The sequence below is a fragment of the Ochlerotatus camptorhynchus genome, unplaced genomic scaffold (genome assembly GCF_037179485.1).
Source record: "Ochlerotatus camptorhynchus isolate MF236.1 unplaced genomic scaffold, CSIRO-AGI_Acam_v1.1 ptg000241l, whole genome shotgun sequence".
NCBI classification, from domain to species: Eukaryota; Metazoa; Arthropoda; class Insecta; order Diptera; family Culicidae; genus Ochlerotatus; species Ochlerotatus camptorhynchus.
The window spans coordinates 683,936-702,602 of NW_027040731.1; the positions used below are offsets into that span (position 1 = coordinate 683,936).

The window sequence follows — 18,667 nt, forward strand, 5'->3', positions numbered from 1 at the left end:
TTTATCGTATTTTTCATTTATTTTATTGTTAACATGATTCGATCATGAACAATAATGAACAACTCTATTACAATAAAAATTGTGGTTACATAAAATATTGGTGTATTTCTCGGTGTATTTTCATTGTGTGTTATTTCACGAACAATAAAAATAAATCTGATTGAAGCATGCAGATTATGAGAGGGTCAGCAACACTGCCAATGTAAGTAATAGCGAATTCGTTTATTATCGGGGTTGGAACCAGTTCCAACCCAGTGCGAAACCGAACTTTTTGTCAGTGCGAACCTCAACCTGAGCTAGGTTTTAAAAACAAACGAGCAAACTGACGTTTGTCAGAGAACAAGCAGACCCAAACTTGATACCCGATCCAGGTTGGAACTGAATAATAAACGAATTCGCTATAAGATAGGCGCTGCTCGTATCGTTGGGAGCGTGTGGTTCTGAGTATGGCGATGAGAGTGCAAAATATTACGCAATTCCATCCTCCCTATTCGCACGCACCCGAGGATCGGAGGTGAATGCCACTTCGACTTGTTTCGTCTTCTTACTACTCTCTGACGACTGTGCTGCGGAAGAAGCATATGTATGTAGGTAATTGGTGGATTTGTTAGTTAATTCGACGCTTTTGGACAATGCTGGACATTTACCAGTTTTTCAATAGTTTCTTGTTGAAAATCAACATTCGGAAGCATTTTGTTCGATGCGTAGCCATATTTCTGATCGATTGATGATAAAATTATTGAAATTGGACCAGGGGCAGCTGAGTTATTAACGTTCAAAATCTTTCTTAATTTGTTACATGTTCTATTTTCGGTTTTTACATAGTGTACCTCCATATCGAAATCAAAGACGTACACACTAAGATTTTTTTTACAGTATACCGTAATTTTTTACCGAATATGGAACAGCTGAACATTCGATAATCTATTCGGTATTTTTTTTTATTTACAATCCGTTCGGTAAATTTTGTTCACTTTGTGAGCTGTCAAAATGTACGGACCAGGACTGTAAATTTTGCTGAATGATCGGTGAAGTTTGTAATATAGCGTTCGGTATAATTTTTACCGAATGGCTGTACTTAATTTGCCTGAATTAATCGTTAATAACATGATTTTTATTGATTAATTAATCATTTATTTGACTAATAATCTATTTATTATCTATAAACATACATTTTCATCGTGCGTCCGTATATAAAGTAAGAACCTGACCGTGGTTAGCGACCCAGTAGCGAACCGTGCACAAATTCGCTTTTTGCTGTTGGGGACGAGGTTTGTGTGTGAGATTTGGCCATTTAATGTCCATGTCGTCTGAAAGCAATTGTCCAAGAAATGAAGAAGCATTATATAATTTATACTTTCGATGTAAATTGGACGGATTATAGGAAAAAAGTAACGTCTTACTATTCACTAAGGATAGCTAAAGAACACTCAACTTCTAAATGACAGCAAAGCTTTACAGTGTGAAGTTTGCAAATCTGTTCTGTATTTTTTACAAAAGTCTGGTACATTACTGCTGTTTGTTTTTGTAAAAGATTATATTTACAGCACATTCGTCACAATGTTTACAGTATTGCGGAATTGTAGCAATTTACGATTTAGATCAGTAATTTTGATTTACAGTTTTCGGTAGATTTCTATAAATTACGGAAATTCAGCAGTTTTGATTGCGGAAAATTGGTAAATCAATACTTTTACAAAGTTTTCGGTAAAATTTATATTTTACAGAACGAATCCAGCAAAAAAAGTACCGAACAAGATTTAAGAAATTTGGTGTGTAGTCCTACGTCAAAAGGACCACCCGTAACAGACATACCACTTCCACTTCCCGGGGCAATGTTTTTTCGATTTATTTTTAAAGTCGATAAAGTAGATCTGTCAAGTCAACACATACACTCTAAAGTACACTGTTATTTTTTTTAATCAATAAATTCGCCAACCAACAGTAAAATAACAATAATATATTATGTTATTGAAAAAAAATTATATGGGAAAATCACGAAAATTTCATTGTTAAGATACTTAACAACCCCCCTTTTTTATTGTAAATTTTCCATTTACCATGAAATTTACTGTTTTGTACAACATAAATCAAGGTAAATTTATTGTAGACGTAACAATATAAATCATTGTTAAGACAATAATTTTCGTCTTATTGTTACATTGTTTTTTAATGTATTTTTGTTGTTATTTTTTTTTCGGGAAGCCAACTACATAGATATGGGGATCATTTAAATACGATATGATTTTCTTCCATTCCAAGGCTGATGAGTTGAAAAGTTTATGTATGCAAATCATTCACATCTAGTTCTATTTTGATTTGATTGATGTATCATTATAGCACTTATTTTAAATTATATTCATACATTAGACTTGATTCTGTCAAAATATGAATTGAATGACGATCTTCTTAAAATCATCTGATTATAAGCATGGGGCTTGCGTGAGGCAAAAATCATTCAGTAGGCGTTGGGTGTTTTGGTTCAGTGCACGTAGGCGACGAACTCTTCCATCTTGTCGGCCACTTCTGACTTCGCCTTGAGCAGATACACCATATAGTAACGAGAGAAATCATCAATTACCATCATAAAGTATCGGTTGCGTTGCTGCGCTGAGCGTTGTTCCGCTTTTCCGTCTCCCGAATGAATTGCCGGCAAAACTTTTGTTTATGTCCCGGCTGCTTGCAGAAATGATAGATGATCTGCTTCTTCTTTCTGCTTTCCTCCTTGACCTTCAACGCTGAGTCCGTCTTAGAGCCCTGACGGTTGGTAAATTCGTCCAAAAGTTTCCTTTTCACCAACTCCAACGTAAGGTCGGCTTCTTCCCGGCTCTCGTAGTTGTCAATGCGTCGAACGAGCTCGGAAGACCTCGCAGGATCATTGCGACAGCGAGGTTTTCTGCCAACTCCTGCCCACCGTTAGTGAGCCGTGAAAACAACTCCTCCACGAGCTCCTCCATACTTTCCCGAGTTTTTTTTAACTCTTTATTTGTTCCAAATTCAAAATAAATTAAATTTCATTTTAACCTAGGTGCTCCAGTTACTACAGTAGCTTACCAGCCTTAATTGTTATGTACTTTCCCCCTCCGAGTAGCGTTTATCGCAAATGCGTTTCAGAAGGGAAATTTTGGAAGTTTCTGGTTTTCTCGTGGTGATTTTTCAATGCCAGCCAGGTTAGTCTTGCGGTTCTCACAGCATGAATCAGGCTATGCTGATTATCAAGCCCGATGGTTGCTTTCACCTTTGCGTCCCCTGCATCCCAAACGGCAGCTGCTTCGGCATCCGGCTTTACTCCTGGCTCATCATAGCGCCAAAGCTCCTCGCGGATGAGTAGCAGCTCCGCTTTGAAACGCCAAGTGGGGTAGTTGATGTTGTTTAATTTCTGAATGCTAAAACGGGATCCATCCATTTTGTTGCTCTCCGACGACGGCTACCGCGACGAACAACAAAAACAGCGATGAAAAATTTAACGAATTCCGATCGAAAAACAAGCCGAAAAATGGCATCACTATTGTATTTTCTCCGCGTGCAGGCCCATAACCTGTTGTGATATGCGCAGTACAGAGAAAGGAAACAACGTGTAGTACGGTTGACTAACTAACTCGGAACGAAACTTTATTTCTGCTTTTTGTGCTATACAGCAATCAGTGTATTTGTGTGTGTGAAATGAGTAGTGAGAAGATAATACTGATATAAAAACGATCCTTTCTTTGTTGTGATTCAAATGACAAGAGTCTAACAAGTTCGCATAAGAAAGTGTCTACATGGTAACCATCGTAAACACATAAATGAGTAAAAAAATACACATTTTTTATGTTTATATGCAGCTGTCCAAAAATGTGTAAATTTGAGGATCTTAAAATGTGTAAAAAAATACACATTTTAAGAATGTAGTACCAGTCAAAAAATTTGTATTTTTATACCCATTAATGGGTAAAAAAAAACTTCAAAATTTGCTGCATCCTGCTTTGTTGACGCACGCCATTAGCTAGATTTTCAGTGAAGAACAGGAAAATACTCGAACTATGGTCCAAACTGGACAGTGCGCAACGATGGACATGCTAGAAGGTAGGTGATTTATACTATTTTCATAGTTAAGTTTTAGAAAAAAAAAATCATATTCAATGTCCGTTGTCTCGCTTGCTTGCTTTATACTGATTTTTGTTTTTTTCCTTGATTTGTTTTTCGTGCTGAGCACCAATGCTACGACAGGAAGGCAGCTCCCACACCTGGATCCTTCCTATCGATCCATCAACTCATGAACCGGGGACCAATGGCTTTACTTCCCTTCCGAAGGAAGGCGTGATTCTCGGCGTGATCAGAGATGTTATGCCTCAGAACATCCCGGCGGTGCCGACTGGGATTGAACCCAGGCCTGCTGGGGTAAGAGGTAATCACGCTTATCACTACACCACCGGCGCCGCTACTGAGTTTTTTTATGGCATTCCTTTTTTTAATAAAATTCTTTTGTATTCGAGCAATCTTTATTTTATCATTGACACAAATAAGAAAATTCCGAAGATAATCAAAAAAACCATGCGCACCCATTATGTTTAAGTTCTAGAAATGATTACTTTTTACACATTTTGCTGTAAAAACCGTTTTTGAAAAATGTGTAAAAAATACACTTCTATTGACGTTTTCTGGGTTTACACATAAATGTGTAAACGCAGTTTACACATTTTATGAGTAGGCTCCCCGCATAGAAAAATACCATTTCTAGAACAGTTCAAACTTCACTGACACCTTACTAGCTATGTTAACTTTTCACAAAATAGTTTTGTTATGGTTTATGGAATGTAATAAACATTAAAGAAACACTACTTTCAACTGTTACAGTTTCTGGTATGTTTCAGCTAAATTTTGTTACGGTTGATCAACTATACTGAACTGTTACAAAACATTACGAATAAAAGTTGTAAACAACTTGTACAACGCTTACGTGTTTCGATTATGGTTGCTTTATGTTTTTACAATTTGTACAAACAGAAGAAAACGCTTTTGATTGAAACGGTGCTCGTGAGTTCATTGTGTTGTTTTGTTCGTTATTTTATTTTTAAAACCCTTGGTAATATTAGCTTAAAGCATAAAATATTTCTTAAAAGCGCATGCATTTTCTACACAAATATTCAGGGCTAACAGCGGTTTACATGTGAAGGAGATTTCGATGTTGGTGGCTCACATCATCCAAAAAGGAAATCGAAGCAGGTACGTTATGCCGGGGCCTTTTTATCTTCCAGAAATGGAATGGAGTTTGTTTTGCAGGGCAAATTCATTTATCTATTCATTTTATATTAGATCAATAAACATGTTACCAAGAGCAAGGGAGGTGTCCACAAAAAGAAATCTTGTAAATCACATTAAAATTAAAGAACAACCCATGATGGCTGTATTCCGGATAAGCTACGACAGTATTTATTATAACGTCAATAAGTATAGTAATTTATACCATTTCATAGTATATCATGAAGTTAACAACAATGGTTGGTTTTAAACCGTACTACCTTATTCGAAAGTTAATGGAAATAGTTTCACATATCCAACTAGAACCTTTTCTGATGTGGTAAGGCTATAGTTGTTTTGCTAAAAATGTATGAGAAAAAGCGAGATTTCGTATGGTGAACGTTCTTAACCACCCATTGTTCATATGGTTGGGTCTTCGAAAACCTTAATCAATATGGTCAAAACTTTATCTAGGTATGGTTTGATTAAAGTTGACTGAACCTTTCTCATTATGGTTTTCAGAGGAAGATAAACCATTTTTAATGTGGTAATCGTATGGTTGTGATTTATGCGGGTTGTCAATACCGATGTATTGACGTCAATATAAAATGCATTGACAATACGATCCTTTTTTCGCGAAATGTGTGAAATTTTACACAAATGTGTTTACCCTGGTTACCGTGTGTATTTGCTGGAAGAGCAAATTTTTTGACGGTGCTGTCAACGCCAATACAAAGGAGCGATACCCGCATAGAACCGGAACATACGTGAACAGTACCACTAATGGTGTATCATCCACCAGTTTACCATATCGTTAATGGTTTACAAACTATATCCCAACTACAGATTTTATGATTTTAACCATATATACAATTATTTTTTTTCAGAGTCAACCATTAAATCAATAGGTTGTTACGAGGGTTGTTAAGTATAATTACCATACGCAAAATGAAGAATTCCCATGCAATTTTTTGTAGAGAACCTTTCGTGAACCATTTATTCGAAGTATTGGAAAGAGCTGGTTTAGAATCATGGATTTTAACGTTCGAATGTAGTATTAGATGATATTTTGGACTATTAATTTTAATTTTATTTTAAGGTTTTGCTATTAAAGAGAGAAGATAGATGAAATAGTTTATTAATGGTTTCATAAAATTGTGCTACCATACATTGTGATGTTCTACTAGTTTACTTTTACGTTTAGCTTCGAATAAAAAGAAATGTTATATTAAAAATTAGTTTTATTAAACGAAACAAAAGGTTATAATCAATATTGGGGTTTCATCACCCATAATCTCAGCATTTACAAAGTTTTATTCACTTTTTACCTTCGCACGTAAAAAGTATGAACTTTAACAATACTTATGAAATCTTTTACTCGCTTTTTACAACTAATTTTGCTTTTTTGATTTTGTTTCCATTAGGAAAGAGTATAAAAAAGGAACGTAACGAAATCCAGGATTTCAGTTTTGTTTCGTACGTATAAATGAACTAAAAGTAATATGAAAATAGCATACATCAGGAAGTGTAGATCGTTCTATTGCAGTGCCTCTTGGACTCGTTCTGCATCAGCCTTATTCAAGTTGCTGATTTTTTGTGCGATACATTGTCTCACAAATCGGTCGTTCGCCAAAAATGAGACCTCTTTAACTTTGTGAACTCCAACCCGCATTGTCACGCGTTCGGTAAGCTTCTCTGTAAATGAAAAATAAATATACTGATATGCATTGATAATCAATAGCCTTTAGTTACCGTGAATGAACTTGAATATCTTAGGTTCAATCTTCTCCCTAGCGGGGTACTGCAGGGATCCATCAGGATTTAGCTGCTTAATAAATCGTGGCGTTGGTTTCCCGGTACAGCTCATTCCTTTAAGCCTGTCGGTCCCATAGAAAAATATTGCTAAATTAGCAACAAAAAGGCTGTCGGTCGTGGCCTCATTGTTCATTTCCACAATCTGCTCGTATGCAATATTTAATCCTGGTTCCGTCGTGACATCTGGAATAATGAAATAATTTTTGTTAGTTTCATTCCAAGTAGTGTTTTGAATTTTAGCTTACCGTTGGAATTTTCTGGTGATCCTTTAGATCTTGCAGCTCGCGGGAAAGGGATAGCGCCAGATCGTCGGTCTGAGCTTTGGCTAGCTCAGCCTCTTTACCCCTATTTCGAAGTCTTTTTATTTACTTGCCTGCGGCCTTGACCTTTTTTTCAGCCTCTTGAATCATTTTCTTAGCTAGTGGCACGCAAGCGGCACACAGCTTGTTTGGTGGTAAAATTTCTGCATCCAAGAGGGAATCAAGATCCAGAATATTCACCAATATAACTTGGGTTATTGGTTGAGTATGGGACAGCAGTCTTTGAAGGGCCTGCCAATGCATCTGCCACATATGCGCGATTACATTCACTGTCACGCGTTGGTTCCAAAAGCACCACATTCATTTCTTCTTGGTCAGTCAGTTTGAAAGCGACTTCAGGCACCTGCGCTTCTTCTGGTGATGAACGGATGGACAGATTTAGGACACAATTTTGCATCGTGGCATTCGGTTTGAGTTTTAAATTTTCGTCCTGGATCTCATTACCGTGACTTCCACTTTCATCAGTCTGAAATCCCTCTGTGTCCTCAAATATATCCAACTGCTGTTCATCCTCAAATGCCATCGTAGATGACGCAAGGGGATCTTGCGATTCTGGATATGAAGAGTCATTGGTATGGAGATCATCAGCCGCAACAAAAGTGTATCCCGCTCGAGTAAAATGCTCTCCTTGACTTGCGAGAAGCTTTTTGAGCTGAAAAAAAATAAAACATTGGAGTTAAAGCAACAAAAACATTGGTTTTCCTTCAGAACTGCTAGTCTTCCAGGAAATGTGGACTTTAACCGAAGACAACATATCAAGAAGACTGGCAACTCTTCCATTTTTTCTCAAACGACCGGTATGAGACAGCCACAATCACGTCATCTGCCGCTCAAAGGTAAATGCTCCGAACGAATTGGATAGCAATGGTTCCATCCACAGAAGAAAGGTTTGTGTATTTGCTCATTTTTCTATGCGTTGCTTCCACCTTCGCTCGAGCGCAGCGCTATTGTGTCTGACGCTCGGATTCAGGCAGAGTTGTCTTCTTGGCAAAACCATACCGGTAATACCATAGAGGTAACTCTAAGACTGTTGGTAATACGACACTGAACACAGGAAAACATGCAGGTACATGTGTTTTTACAAATTGATCGAATTAAATCAAATCGATTGTGGAGTGCGCGGCATTACCAAGCATGTGGAATAACCCACGTTTATGGTATGCAGTTCTTCAGTTAGTTTAGTGTGATTTGTATTATACTGGAAACAAGTTTCCAAATTATTTTTATGAGTGTAATATTGTATCTAACATTGCAGGTAATAACATTGATTGATATATATTATATAATTTAAATTTATTTGCTGTGTACACATTAAAGTGATGAGCGGTGGTAGGAAAGACACTTAATAGTGATGCATTACTTCGTTGTATTAACATAGGATGTACCGTGAACGTGGGTTATTCTGCGTGAGCTGTAATTCCGTAGACTTGTCATTCAAATACCAAATGTTGTAACTGTTTGTCAGGATACACAGGACAACAGATAACTTGACATGTACTTCCAAATTGATCGAATTCAATCAAATTGATTGTCGAATGCGTGGAATTACTACACGTGTGGAATAACCCACTTACACGGTACGCATTTTCCCAAATAGAAACTATCATCAGCATATCATTTTGGTAAACATTCATAAATGAAAATCATGCATATAATAATTAATTTACGTTAAGTGTAGGTATGTGAAACACTGATAGTATTTATTTTATTTTAAATTTAAAAAAAATAATATGATTATGCTTGTGATTTTGTAGAAAGTGTACATCCATATAAACGAAGCCTGGGTGATTGGTGGCTGTAAACACACATTTTTTATTTAGTTTGAAATCGATTTTATATCACACACGCTGCATGCGCGAAGGTGCTTTGTGAGTCAGTAGAGCTAAATGACGTACGTTCTCTCTCCTCTTGGGTAGGGGAAGAATATTGATAAAGTGAAATGAAAATCAGTTTTTCACCAATACTCGTTATCAATATTACCCTTTCAATAATATTGTCAGTATGTCAATTTACTTTTAATATATTGACTCGTGTAACGAGTGCTTTAGCGTGTTGTCATTAATGTTGTCAATATTTATGTATTGATAATATTGTAAGGAAAATTGACAATACGATGTTTGTCAATATATTGACATGTGTAATGGGCGCTTAAGGTTCAATTTACTTTGATGCATTTTCGAAAAATTCAATTGCAGTTTTTTTCGACGCATCATTTCAGCTTGCAAAAAGCTAGCGTCATTCTATTCTTTTTGCTTACACAAAATGACGCGAGCTTTTTGCAATCTGAAATGATGCGTCGAAAAAAACTGCATTTGAATTTTTCGAAAATGCTTAAAATTAAAAGTGACAATACGATACACTTTACGATACGCTTTATATACGCCTTTTTAATGCACCACCAATGTAGAGTGCGCCACCCGAGTTCGAGAAGAAACGTCAACCAAACCGTTTGTTTACATCAGAATAAGTATTTTCCCGAACGCAAATAACAGCATTTTTCATTCAAAATCTTGCCAATTTCCATCGGTAATTGTCTTATTGTACGATTTTCCACAAATCTGAACTGATTTGCACCTTAACTATTCACACACAAGAAATCCGGAAGATCATAACCACTAAGGCACTTTTCTAATTTTCCATTTTTCTCAACAAAAATATAGGCCTTTTTAATAGAAACTAAACGATCGATTCAACCTCTGGTGGTGAATAGGAGAACGTCAAAAAGAGTGTTGTGAGCATAAATTTTTGCCTTGAGACATAGGCAACGGAACACTTTTTTACTTTTCCTTATAAATTGATTCATCTGAGATGCTGCAAAACTTAATCTACAGTTGAAAAATTTAATTCTGTAACGTTTTGGAAAAGATCCTGCTGGTGTTCAGGAATATTTTTGTTGAGAAAAATGAAAAATTAGAAAAGTGCCTTAGTGGTTATGATCTTCTGGATTTGCTGTGTGTGAATAGTTAAGGTGCAAATCAGTTCAGATTTGTGGAAAATCGTACAATAAGACAATTACCGATGGAAAGTGGCAAGATTTTGAATGAAAAATGCTGTTATTTGCGTTGGGGAACATACTTATTCTGATGTAAACAAACGGTTTGGTTGACGTTTCTTCTTGAACTCTTGTGGCGCACTCTACGTTGGTGGTGCATTAAAAAGGCGTATTCCTGAACACCAACAGGATCTTTGCAAAAACGTTACAGAATTAAATTTTTCAACTGTAAATCAAGTTTTGGAGCATCTCTAATAAATCAATTTATCAGGAAAAGTAAAAAAGTGTTCCGTTTCCTGTCTCACGGTAGAAATTTCTGCTCACAACACTCTTTTTGACGTTTTCCTATTCATCACCAGAGGTTGAATCGATCGTTTAGTTTCTATTAAAAAGGCGTATACGTTTGTTGAAAATGAGCAAAGCAGCTATCCGCCAACAGAGGGACACCCTTCGAATGGGTGATATCAGTTCAATGAGCTGGATTACCGAGGTGGAGCAGTCGGTTAAGTTGTGTGAGTAAAACCCCTGTATGATACATGCAATTAGTGACGTCACTACTTGCGTTTAGGTTGATTTTTTGGATCACTAATACAACCATATTTCACGATCTGCTTCACCTCTCTCTGTACTCATTGATATCAGTTTGCTTAGTCAGCATTTTCATTGATTCATTGAGTGTAACCTACCCACACGGAGCTCTGGTCGTCATTCCGGCGAAAATCCTAAGCCAACGCGACACCAACCTGATTTCTACAGAACCCCAACCCGATGTTGACCCGAAATTGGGTCGACATCGACTATAAATTTGCCTTACATTGATCCGACATCGGACCGACATGTCGGGAAAATTTTCCTGTGTTTCTTCCATACTCCATTGTCTTTTTTTTTCCATGGTTTGTTTTCCGTCGATCTTGTTTTCCGTGCTTAGCACCAATGCTACCGACGCCAGGGAGGCAACTTATACACCTGGACCCTACCTATCGATCCATCAAACTCATGAACCGGGGACCAACGGCGGCGCCGACTGGAATTGAACCCAGGCCTGCTGAGGTGAGAGGCAAACACGCTTACCACTACACCACCTGCGCCGCTACACTCTATTGTCGTACATCAAATGACAGTGAATGACTCAATTGGCAGTGACGATGAGGTTCGATTGAGAAAGGGGCTCTTCAATGATGGGCATGAGAGAATACGTTTTCAGAGAATTTATTGAATATTTGTATTGGTTCATCTTCAATCGAATTATATGAAAATTATCATCTGCAGTGATGATAATTTTCACATCATTCGATTGCAGTGTCCACGGTTGTCTATGGGAGTGGATACATTTGGCCCTTAGCTTGATCCGTAAGAAATGGTATGGTCAGATCTATTGTATCGTTGAGAACGGTTATACTAAACGCGTATCGATGATCGAGTAAAATATAATAATCAATGCGGGATTAATTATTTAGAATGAAGTGTATTTAATTTAATTCGATGGTTTTGTCTGATGTTATAACATTTCGTCAAAGCAATACATAGGTATATCTTCTCTTAGGATCTTAGGTTCACGTAAAATTTAACAGGAATCATTGGCTGGCATGAAGCTATAATAGGTAACGTCGGTAGTTGGTAGTAAATAAATATTAATTCACATCATTCTCGATAGTTATTTGAATTGTTTACAAAGATTTGTTTAAAGATATTATTTGATTTTAGTCGCGCGACGCGCCAATGATGGTAAGAATATACATAAATATGTTGATAATATCTAGATACAAATTCAATGCAGCAAAAATGTATTCCTCAGGGCTTATGCTGTACTTGTGTTCTCCACCCATCATCAGTTGAGTGTCATAGATTAGATAAATACTGAACAACAGTGCTCCAGCGCTTGCATATACGATTGTAATAGTTTTTCCCGGGAAGAATATAGCGATGATTCCAAAAAGCATCAGTATGATAACTGCAACGAACAAAACTCCACCCATCACTGTAAAATCCCACTTTGTTTGAAAAGCAAAAAGTGTCAGACCGAGACAAACAGCCGCCGTTATGCCTACCGCGAGAAGTACCTACAATTAAAAGGGTAAAAATGGCTTAGTCGGACAGGACAGGCCTCTTTAGATCATTTACATACCTCATCAGAGCTAAACCTGGCTGTAGTCACACCGAGTAGGAATGATTGCGCAAATGTGTACAGTGCTAGGAAAATAAAGTTCATCGGAGCTTTACGGCGCACGCTGCCGCAACATGCCATGGATATAAGAGTAACAATCATCACTCCCAATGCAATCCAAAACATTTCTGGGTGTCTCTTTACCCATAATTGGGTGCCTTGATGATACATAAACAGTGCTATGAAACCAAGTGTAATAGCAAGCTGGACCTGAAAAGTAAAATCATTGTTATAATATTGTAATCATGTAGATCAATTATTATTATGTTTTTACGCGATTTATATTGTATTGGGTGTATCCTCGTGTCAAAAAGCATAGAGTTTTTAATTGTATACCTAAGGCTGATGCAAATTTTATTTATATCTTATGTACCTAAGCTAAATTTAAAATGCTTCCTTTACGCAGACAAATATTTTCATCTAAATTACTAGCACGAAATATGTTTGCGTAGGCGTGGTTATCAAAAGACAAAGTCGATGAAGATAATCGATCAAAGCAGATAGGACCTTTTGAAATGTTCATCGAGAAATTTGTATGGGTTTTATACTACACTCTGAAAAATTTTCACGTCCGATTTACGTGAAATATCTCGTAGCTACTCTGATTTTAGAAAACCTCAAATGTTACGTGTCGTTAGTCACTTTGACCTGCATCACAAGTCATGTTCACTAAAAATTTTAGTGAAATCTACCGTATTTTCAAGTGAACATATTTAGTGTGTCTGTGTTAGTGAGTTTCCGACTTTGACATTTCAGTGAAACTAGGTTTACGTGATTTTCAGGTATGCAAAAAATCAATATGGCGTCAAAGTGTAATTTGGCGGAAGAACTCCTCAACGATTTAAAATTTCCCGACAGCTTGCTGAAAGTATTGGACGGTAATTTGATTATTTTACTTTATTTGTTTAAGATTATGAGTCACTAACGTAGCTTCTTTTATATGTTTATAATTTCAGAAGGCGGATTCGGCATCTTTAACCTCCTTACTGCATCCGAGGATCAATTCTTAGCATGCTTAGAAGAGCTGGGCTATGAAGATATTTCGCGCACATCGTCATATTTATTCGGATTTCAGATGGGCGATATTCGATTACGAAAATACTTCTCCGAGCTTGTTCAGCCTCTACGTCTACAGACAGATTATGAAGTGATGCTTTCAGGCAGTGTGAATAACAAAGGAACTAATTATCGAACAGGAAATTTCATGCCAATGTTCAGAAACGGTACAACACTTTTATATGAGATTCTTGAAATAATGTGTTTTGAAAATTCATTGTATTTAATAGTACAAATTTGGGATGTAGGCCAATACCAAGAACACTTTTTAGCATACGAAGCGATGAATCGTTTAAGTTTGGTAAATATAATTAGCATATATAGATTATTTTGACAGTCAGCCTGTATCACTACATCGCGTTGGAAATTCGTACATGTTTAGAGTTAAGAATAATTATAATGATAATTTAAATAAATGTTTGAAACAGAGTTTGATACAGATTTATAAATATTTTGTTAAACAGTCAATAATTTGCAATTTTATGAGCAGGTATAAATATCAAATGCAACACGCAAAATTTATAGCTGCCCGATAAAATTGCAAAATATTGACTGCTTCTATTAATACGTTCAATTACTATCACTCCGTGACGTGAAACGCATTTCGAATGAAACGGAATATCACGTAAAAATTACGAATGTTTCCTGTATTTTTTACTCAATTTTCACGTAAGTAGTACGTGGAAATCATGCCTTATATACTTGACTGATCACGTAGATAAATGAAACTGATTTTTTTGGCTACATAGTATTCCAGTCAAAGTTACGTGAAAAGTAGGGTGAACGAAAACCACCTATGTTCTCAGGTAGATTGGACGTGAAGATTTTTCAGAGTGTAGTTTCTGAATTTTGAAGAAAATCTATGCTTGACATGTATTCTTCATCATCTGGCGCAAGCATTTCCAATAAAAACATATTTTTTGGAACTGTACAACAAACTTTCACTAAGAATAATGGTTTATTTTGAAGTGGATACTACTTAGGGCATCACTGCTTCGTAGTAGTGTGCACAGGGGGTGATGATGGTTTCAAAATTTTCCACGGGGAAGTATACGAATGCAATCTTAAAATGCTTTTATTTTGCAAATGGAACATTTTATTTAAATCTGGTTGCTGCTACAGTGGTAGAAAAGCTCAAATCTATGTGTACACCTAAAAATCTGAAAAGAAATTAATTTTTCTGTATTATTTGTATATTGAGTAGTCCTTAAGTTTTCTACTAACATAGCATCAACCAGATTTAAATAAAATGTTCCATTTGCAAAATAGAAGCATTTTAAGATTGTACTAGTATACCTCACCGTGTAAAATTTTGAAACCATCATCACTTTCATAGTTCTTCTATTCTCCACGAGTGCCAACTTTGATTTGCCAATTCACACACAGCAAATCCGGAAGATCATAACCACTAAGGCACTTTTCTAATTTTTCATTTTTCTCAAAAAAAAATATTCCTGAACACCAGCAGGATCTTTTCCAAAACGTTACAGAATTAAATTTTTCAACTGTAGATTAAGTTTTGCAGCATCTCAGATGAATCAATTTATAAGGAAAAGTAAAAAAGTGTTCCGCTGCCTATGTCTCAAGGCAAAAATTTATGCTCATAACACTCTTTTTGACGTTCTCCTATTCACCACCAGAGGTTGAATCGATCGTTTAGTTTTTATTAAAAAGGCCTATGGTGTTTCTGTGTCGAACGTGCTATCAAAACGTCAAGCGGCAACATACAATGCAGGGGAAACATGTCAAAAGGGTCTAACTCGAAACGTAAACAATGACTTGGATCGTCGGTTTTTTATGAATGACAACACACCAATCAGAGATTTTGCGACTCGTGAGCGCTCACTCTGAGTGAACGCTCACGAATCATAAGATCGCTGATTGTGACGCTCTCAGCGAAATTGACTGGTTTTATGAGTCAAACACATACTTTACTCCCTCGTCTTGTTACTAACAAGTACAACATGACATTATTGCATCTAATGATTGCATAATTCCGAATATGTTTTTATAGCAAGTAAGTGGAAGCAACCCTGCTTGAAATTATGCAAACTTAATTAAGACATAAATATTGTTAAAATGTAATGTGCTGCACTCTTAGCTACGATTACCTAAAATTATCGGTATTTTTTGCCGATAAAAATCGTTACTTTTCACTATAAATAGGCTACTTTTTAATATAAATTAGGTAATTTTTAGCGTTAATTATTGGTAATCCATGATTACCGATAATTTAGGTATGTGCACTTTCTTGGATTATCGGTAATTTTTACCGATATCTAGGTATTTTTACCGACTTTAAGGTATGTGCATCTTAGCGTGCGCAATGAATCTGTCCAATAATTTCGCACGTAAGTCACATGACAGATGAAAAAAGGTCGAATCTCTCAGGTCGAATGTCACGCTCAACATTTCAATTGGACCTATGATCTTTTTTCTTCCATAACTTTTAGTTTATCTAAGAAAACACAACTGTTGGGCTTCACAATTAGCTAAAACCTATAAAATTCAACATTTGTGAGCTAGCTGTGAAGAACAGCATCGATGCCGGGAAAAATGCGAATTATTTTTGTCTCAAAAAACTTTGAGGCTCATTATGTCAGCTTATTCGAAATGTTACATACGACCTAATAAAAAAGGACTCCAGACTTGTACTATCACGGAACCGAAAAATTAACCCAAAATTAAGTTCTTTTCACTCATCTCCCATGTTCCGTTCAATAAGCTAATTTTCAGTAAACCGCTTACAGTAGTTTACATTTGACGACGGCAAAAATAATTACTTACTCATGAGTATTTTCTACCTAAAATTTAGTTAAATTGACTCAAATTTGAGAATATCTCATATACTCACTAGTAGCATAGAGGTGACTCTAAGATCAGAAGGTCCCGAAGAAATGTGCTCAACTTTTTTGCTTAGCTCTGGTACTATCTTCGGTCCCAAGCTAATCGATGCACCCCTCGAAACATAGAAAATCCACGAACCCCTCATTTGATCTGCCAAACTTTCATAGCGAATCAAAACAAACATAGTGTAGTACTAGAATTTCGACTAGAATGAGGTGCGTTAATCGATTTGCTTGGGATCAATAGGCTAGTCACGTAGTGAACCAATTTAAAATCGTTAGTTGCCACAGGTTGCTAGTAGCTTATTGAACGATAGTCATGAGAAAGTCGAATCTCTCGTTCCGTTTTTGACAACAACAAATGGGATGCAAAACTCAAAATTACCCAAAATTAAGTAAAAAGAACTTAAATTTAGGGTAATTTTTTTTCTCTGTGATCCTTTCACTGCATCGAAAGTTCCCATAAGAAACTGTCAATCTTTGCAAGAAGAGACGATTTTTCGACGGTGTCGGACCAATTATACTGAACAAACCTTTGGGAAAAACGGGTACAACGGCAACTGGGGAGCGGGTCTTTGTAGAATCATAACAATGGAAAAACTACATTTGAAGACCCATGGCCACCGAAGGGTGGGAAAACTGGCTACGGAGTTCCACGAGCCTAAGAATGGTCATCAGAAGGACCATTCTTAGGCTCGTGGAAGCTCTGTCAATTTCGGCACCTCGTATCCCATATCAAGATTAAGCTGACCCGGCAAACTTTGTTTGAAGACTCCTACCAATAATAAAAAAATACCATACTTGAACGATAACCCAAATGATTGAACTATTCAAAAAATGGTTTGGATGATATCATGAACACGTCGTTAAGCAAAATAACCATACAATTTGTTTAGGGAAACATCTTAACAATAAAAAAAATGATTTTTCTCGAACAAATTTAATCTCATCACACTTATTTTCGTGGTTATGCTCAAATCGTTAAAAAGAAAGTAAATTTTTCTCCCGTACAACAATTCAACAATAAATTTTAGTGTACTCGAAATTCAACAGTAAAACTCATTGTAATTTAATTGTTTTATTATAATTATTTTTTTTCGGGTGTGCATCATCATCCGAGGGGAAGGAGGTCTGGATTATAGTGGCGTTTCGTGAGAATGGTTCTTCAATCCAATCCAATGTACTGTCTGTTAGAGTATGCCAACAAAAATAGATACATTCTACAAATCAGCCCTGCCAGCTACGTGAATCTAGATCTAGATCACTTGCATTATTTTAAATTTATTGGCCGATTTATCGCGAATGCTGAACAAGAAGCTAATTACCGAAGATATCGAAACGATTTACCCGAAGTTTTACAATTCGCTCATCTGCATGCAATATCGCCATGTTTCACGCACAGTCTGACGTTTGCTTATGGATTTTACTAAAGAGCCTGAATTTATAAAGAGACGACATCTTATCCATTTGACAGGTCTTCTGCTCGATTGGAACAGCTAGGTGGCAACCCTATCTTGTTTGCCTTGCCTTGAAAAGAGCTAACATCGCTGCGGGCCCGCGAATTGTGGGCCCCACTGACAGCTCATAATTGGTAAACAAATAGAAGATTCAAGCCAGAATTTCAAAAAAGGCGTGACTGATATTTTAAATATATTTAATATTTTTGCTTACATTTTGTGAAAAATAATCTGAGAACTCATAAAATATTATTTTCTGATTTTCTACCACGAAATCAACCATTTATATGGCATAAAAGAGAAAATAATTTCATTTGATAAAAATAAGACAATTCAGTTACGCCATTTTTGCAGTTCACACTTGAATTGTAACGTTTCAGATGTTGGTTTCAATAACATGGCGGCATATCACCCAGCTGAATTGGAATGACTTTGACAGATAGTCGATTGTTCCAATTTTGACATATCGTCTCTTTATAAATTCAGGCTCTTTAGATTTTACCATAGGAGTAAAGAATGTGGTAGATAGAGACTAATAGCGAATTCGCGGATCGGGTATCAAGATTGGGTCTGCTTGTTTTCTGACAAACGTCAATTTGTTCTTTTGTTTTTAAAACCTAGCTCAGGTTGAGGTTCGCACTGACAAAAAGTTCGGTTTCGCACTGGGCTGGAACTGGTTCCAACCCCGATAATAAACGAATTCGCTATAAGCATACGCCCTATTATTGCCCAGAGTGGCATCGTAGTGCGCTTAGTCTCTATCTACCACACTACAGAGTCACCGTCAACGCCAATTT

General features: G+C 36.5%; 1 protein-coding gene across 2 annotated transcripts in view; it reads right to left on the minus strand.

Annotated features, from left to right (window-relative positions):
- Nucleotides 1–12,039: 12,039 nt before the first annotated feature.
- The window catches only part of LOC135704462 (protein lifeguard 1-like), a 29,132-nt gene continuing 22,504 nt past the window's right edge, over nt 12,040–18,667 (minus strand). For both annotated transcript variants that reach the window (XM_065225939.1, XM_065225940.1), the window contains exons 3-4: nt 12,473–12,721; nt 12,040–12,407 (exon numbers count right to left, since the gene is read on the minus strand). In XM_065225939.1, coding sequence (XP_065082011.1) covers nt 12,048–12,407; nt 12,473–12,721 — 609 coding nt within the window. In that variant the 3' untranslated portion in view covers nt 12,040–12,047. The remainder of the gene's footprint in view (nt 12,408–12,472; nt 12,722–18,667) is intronic.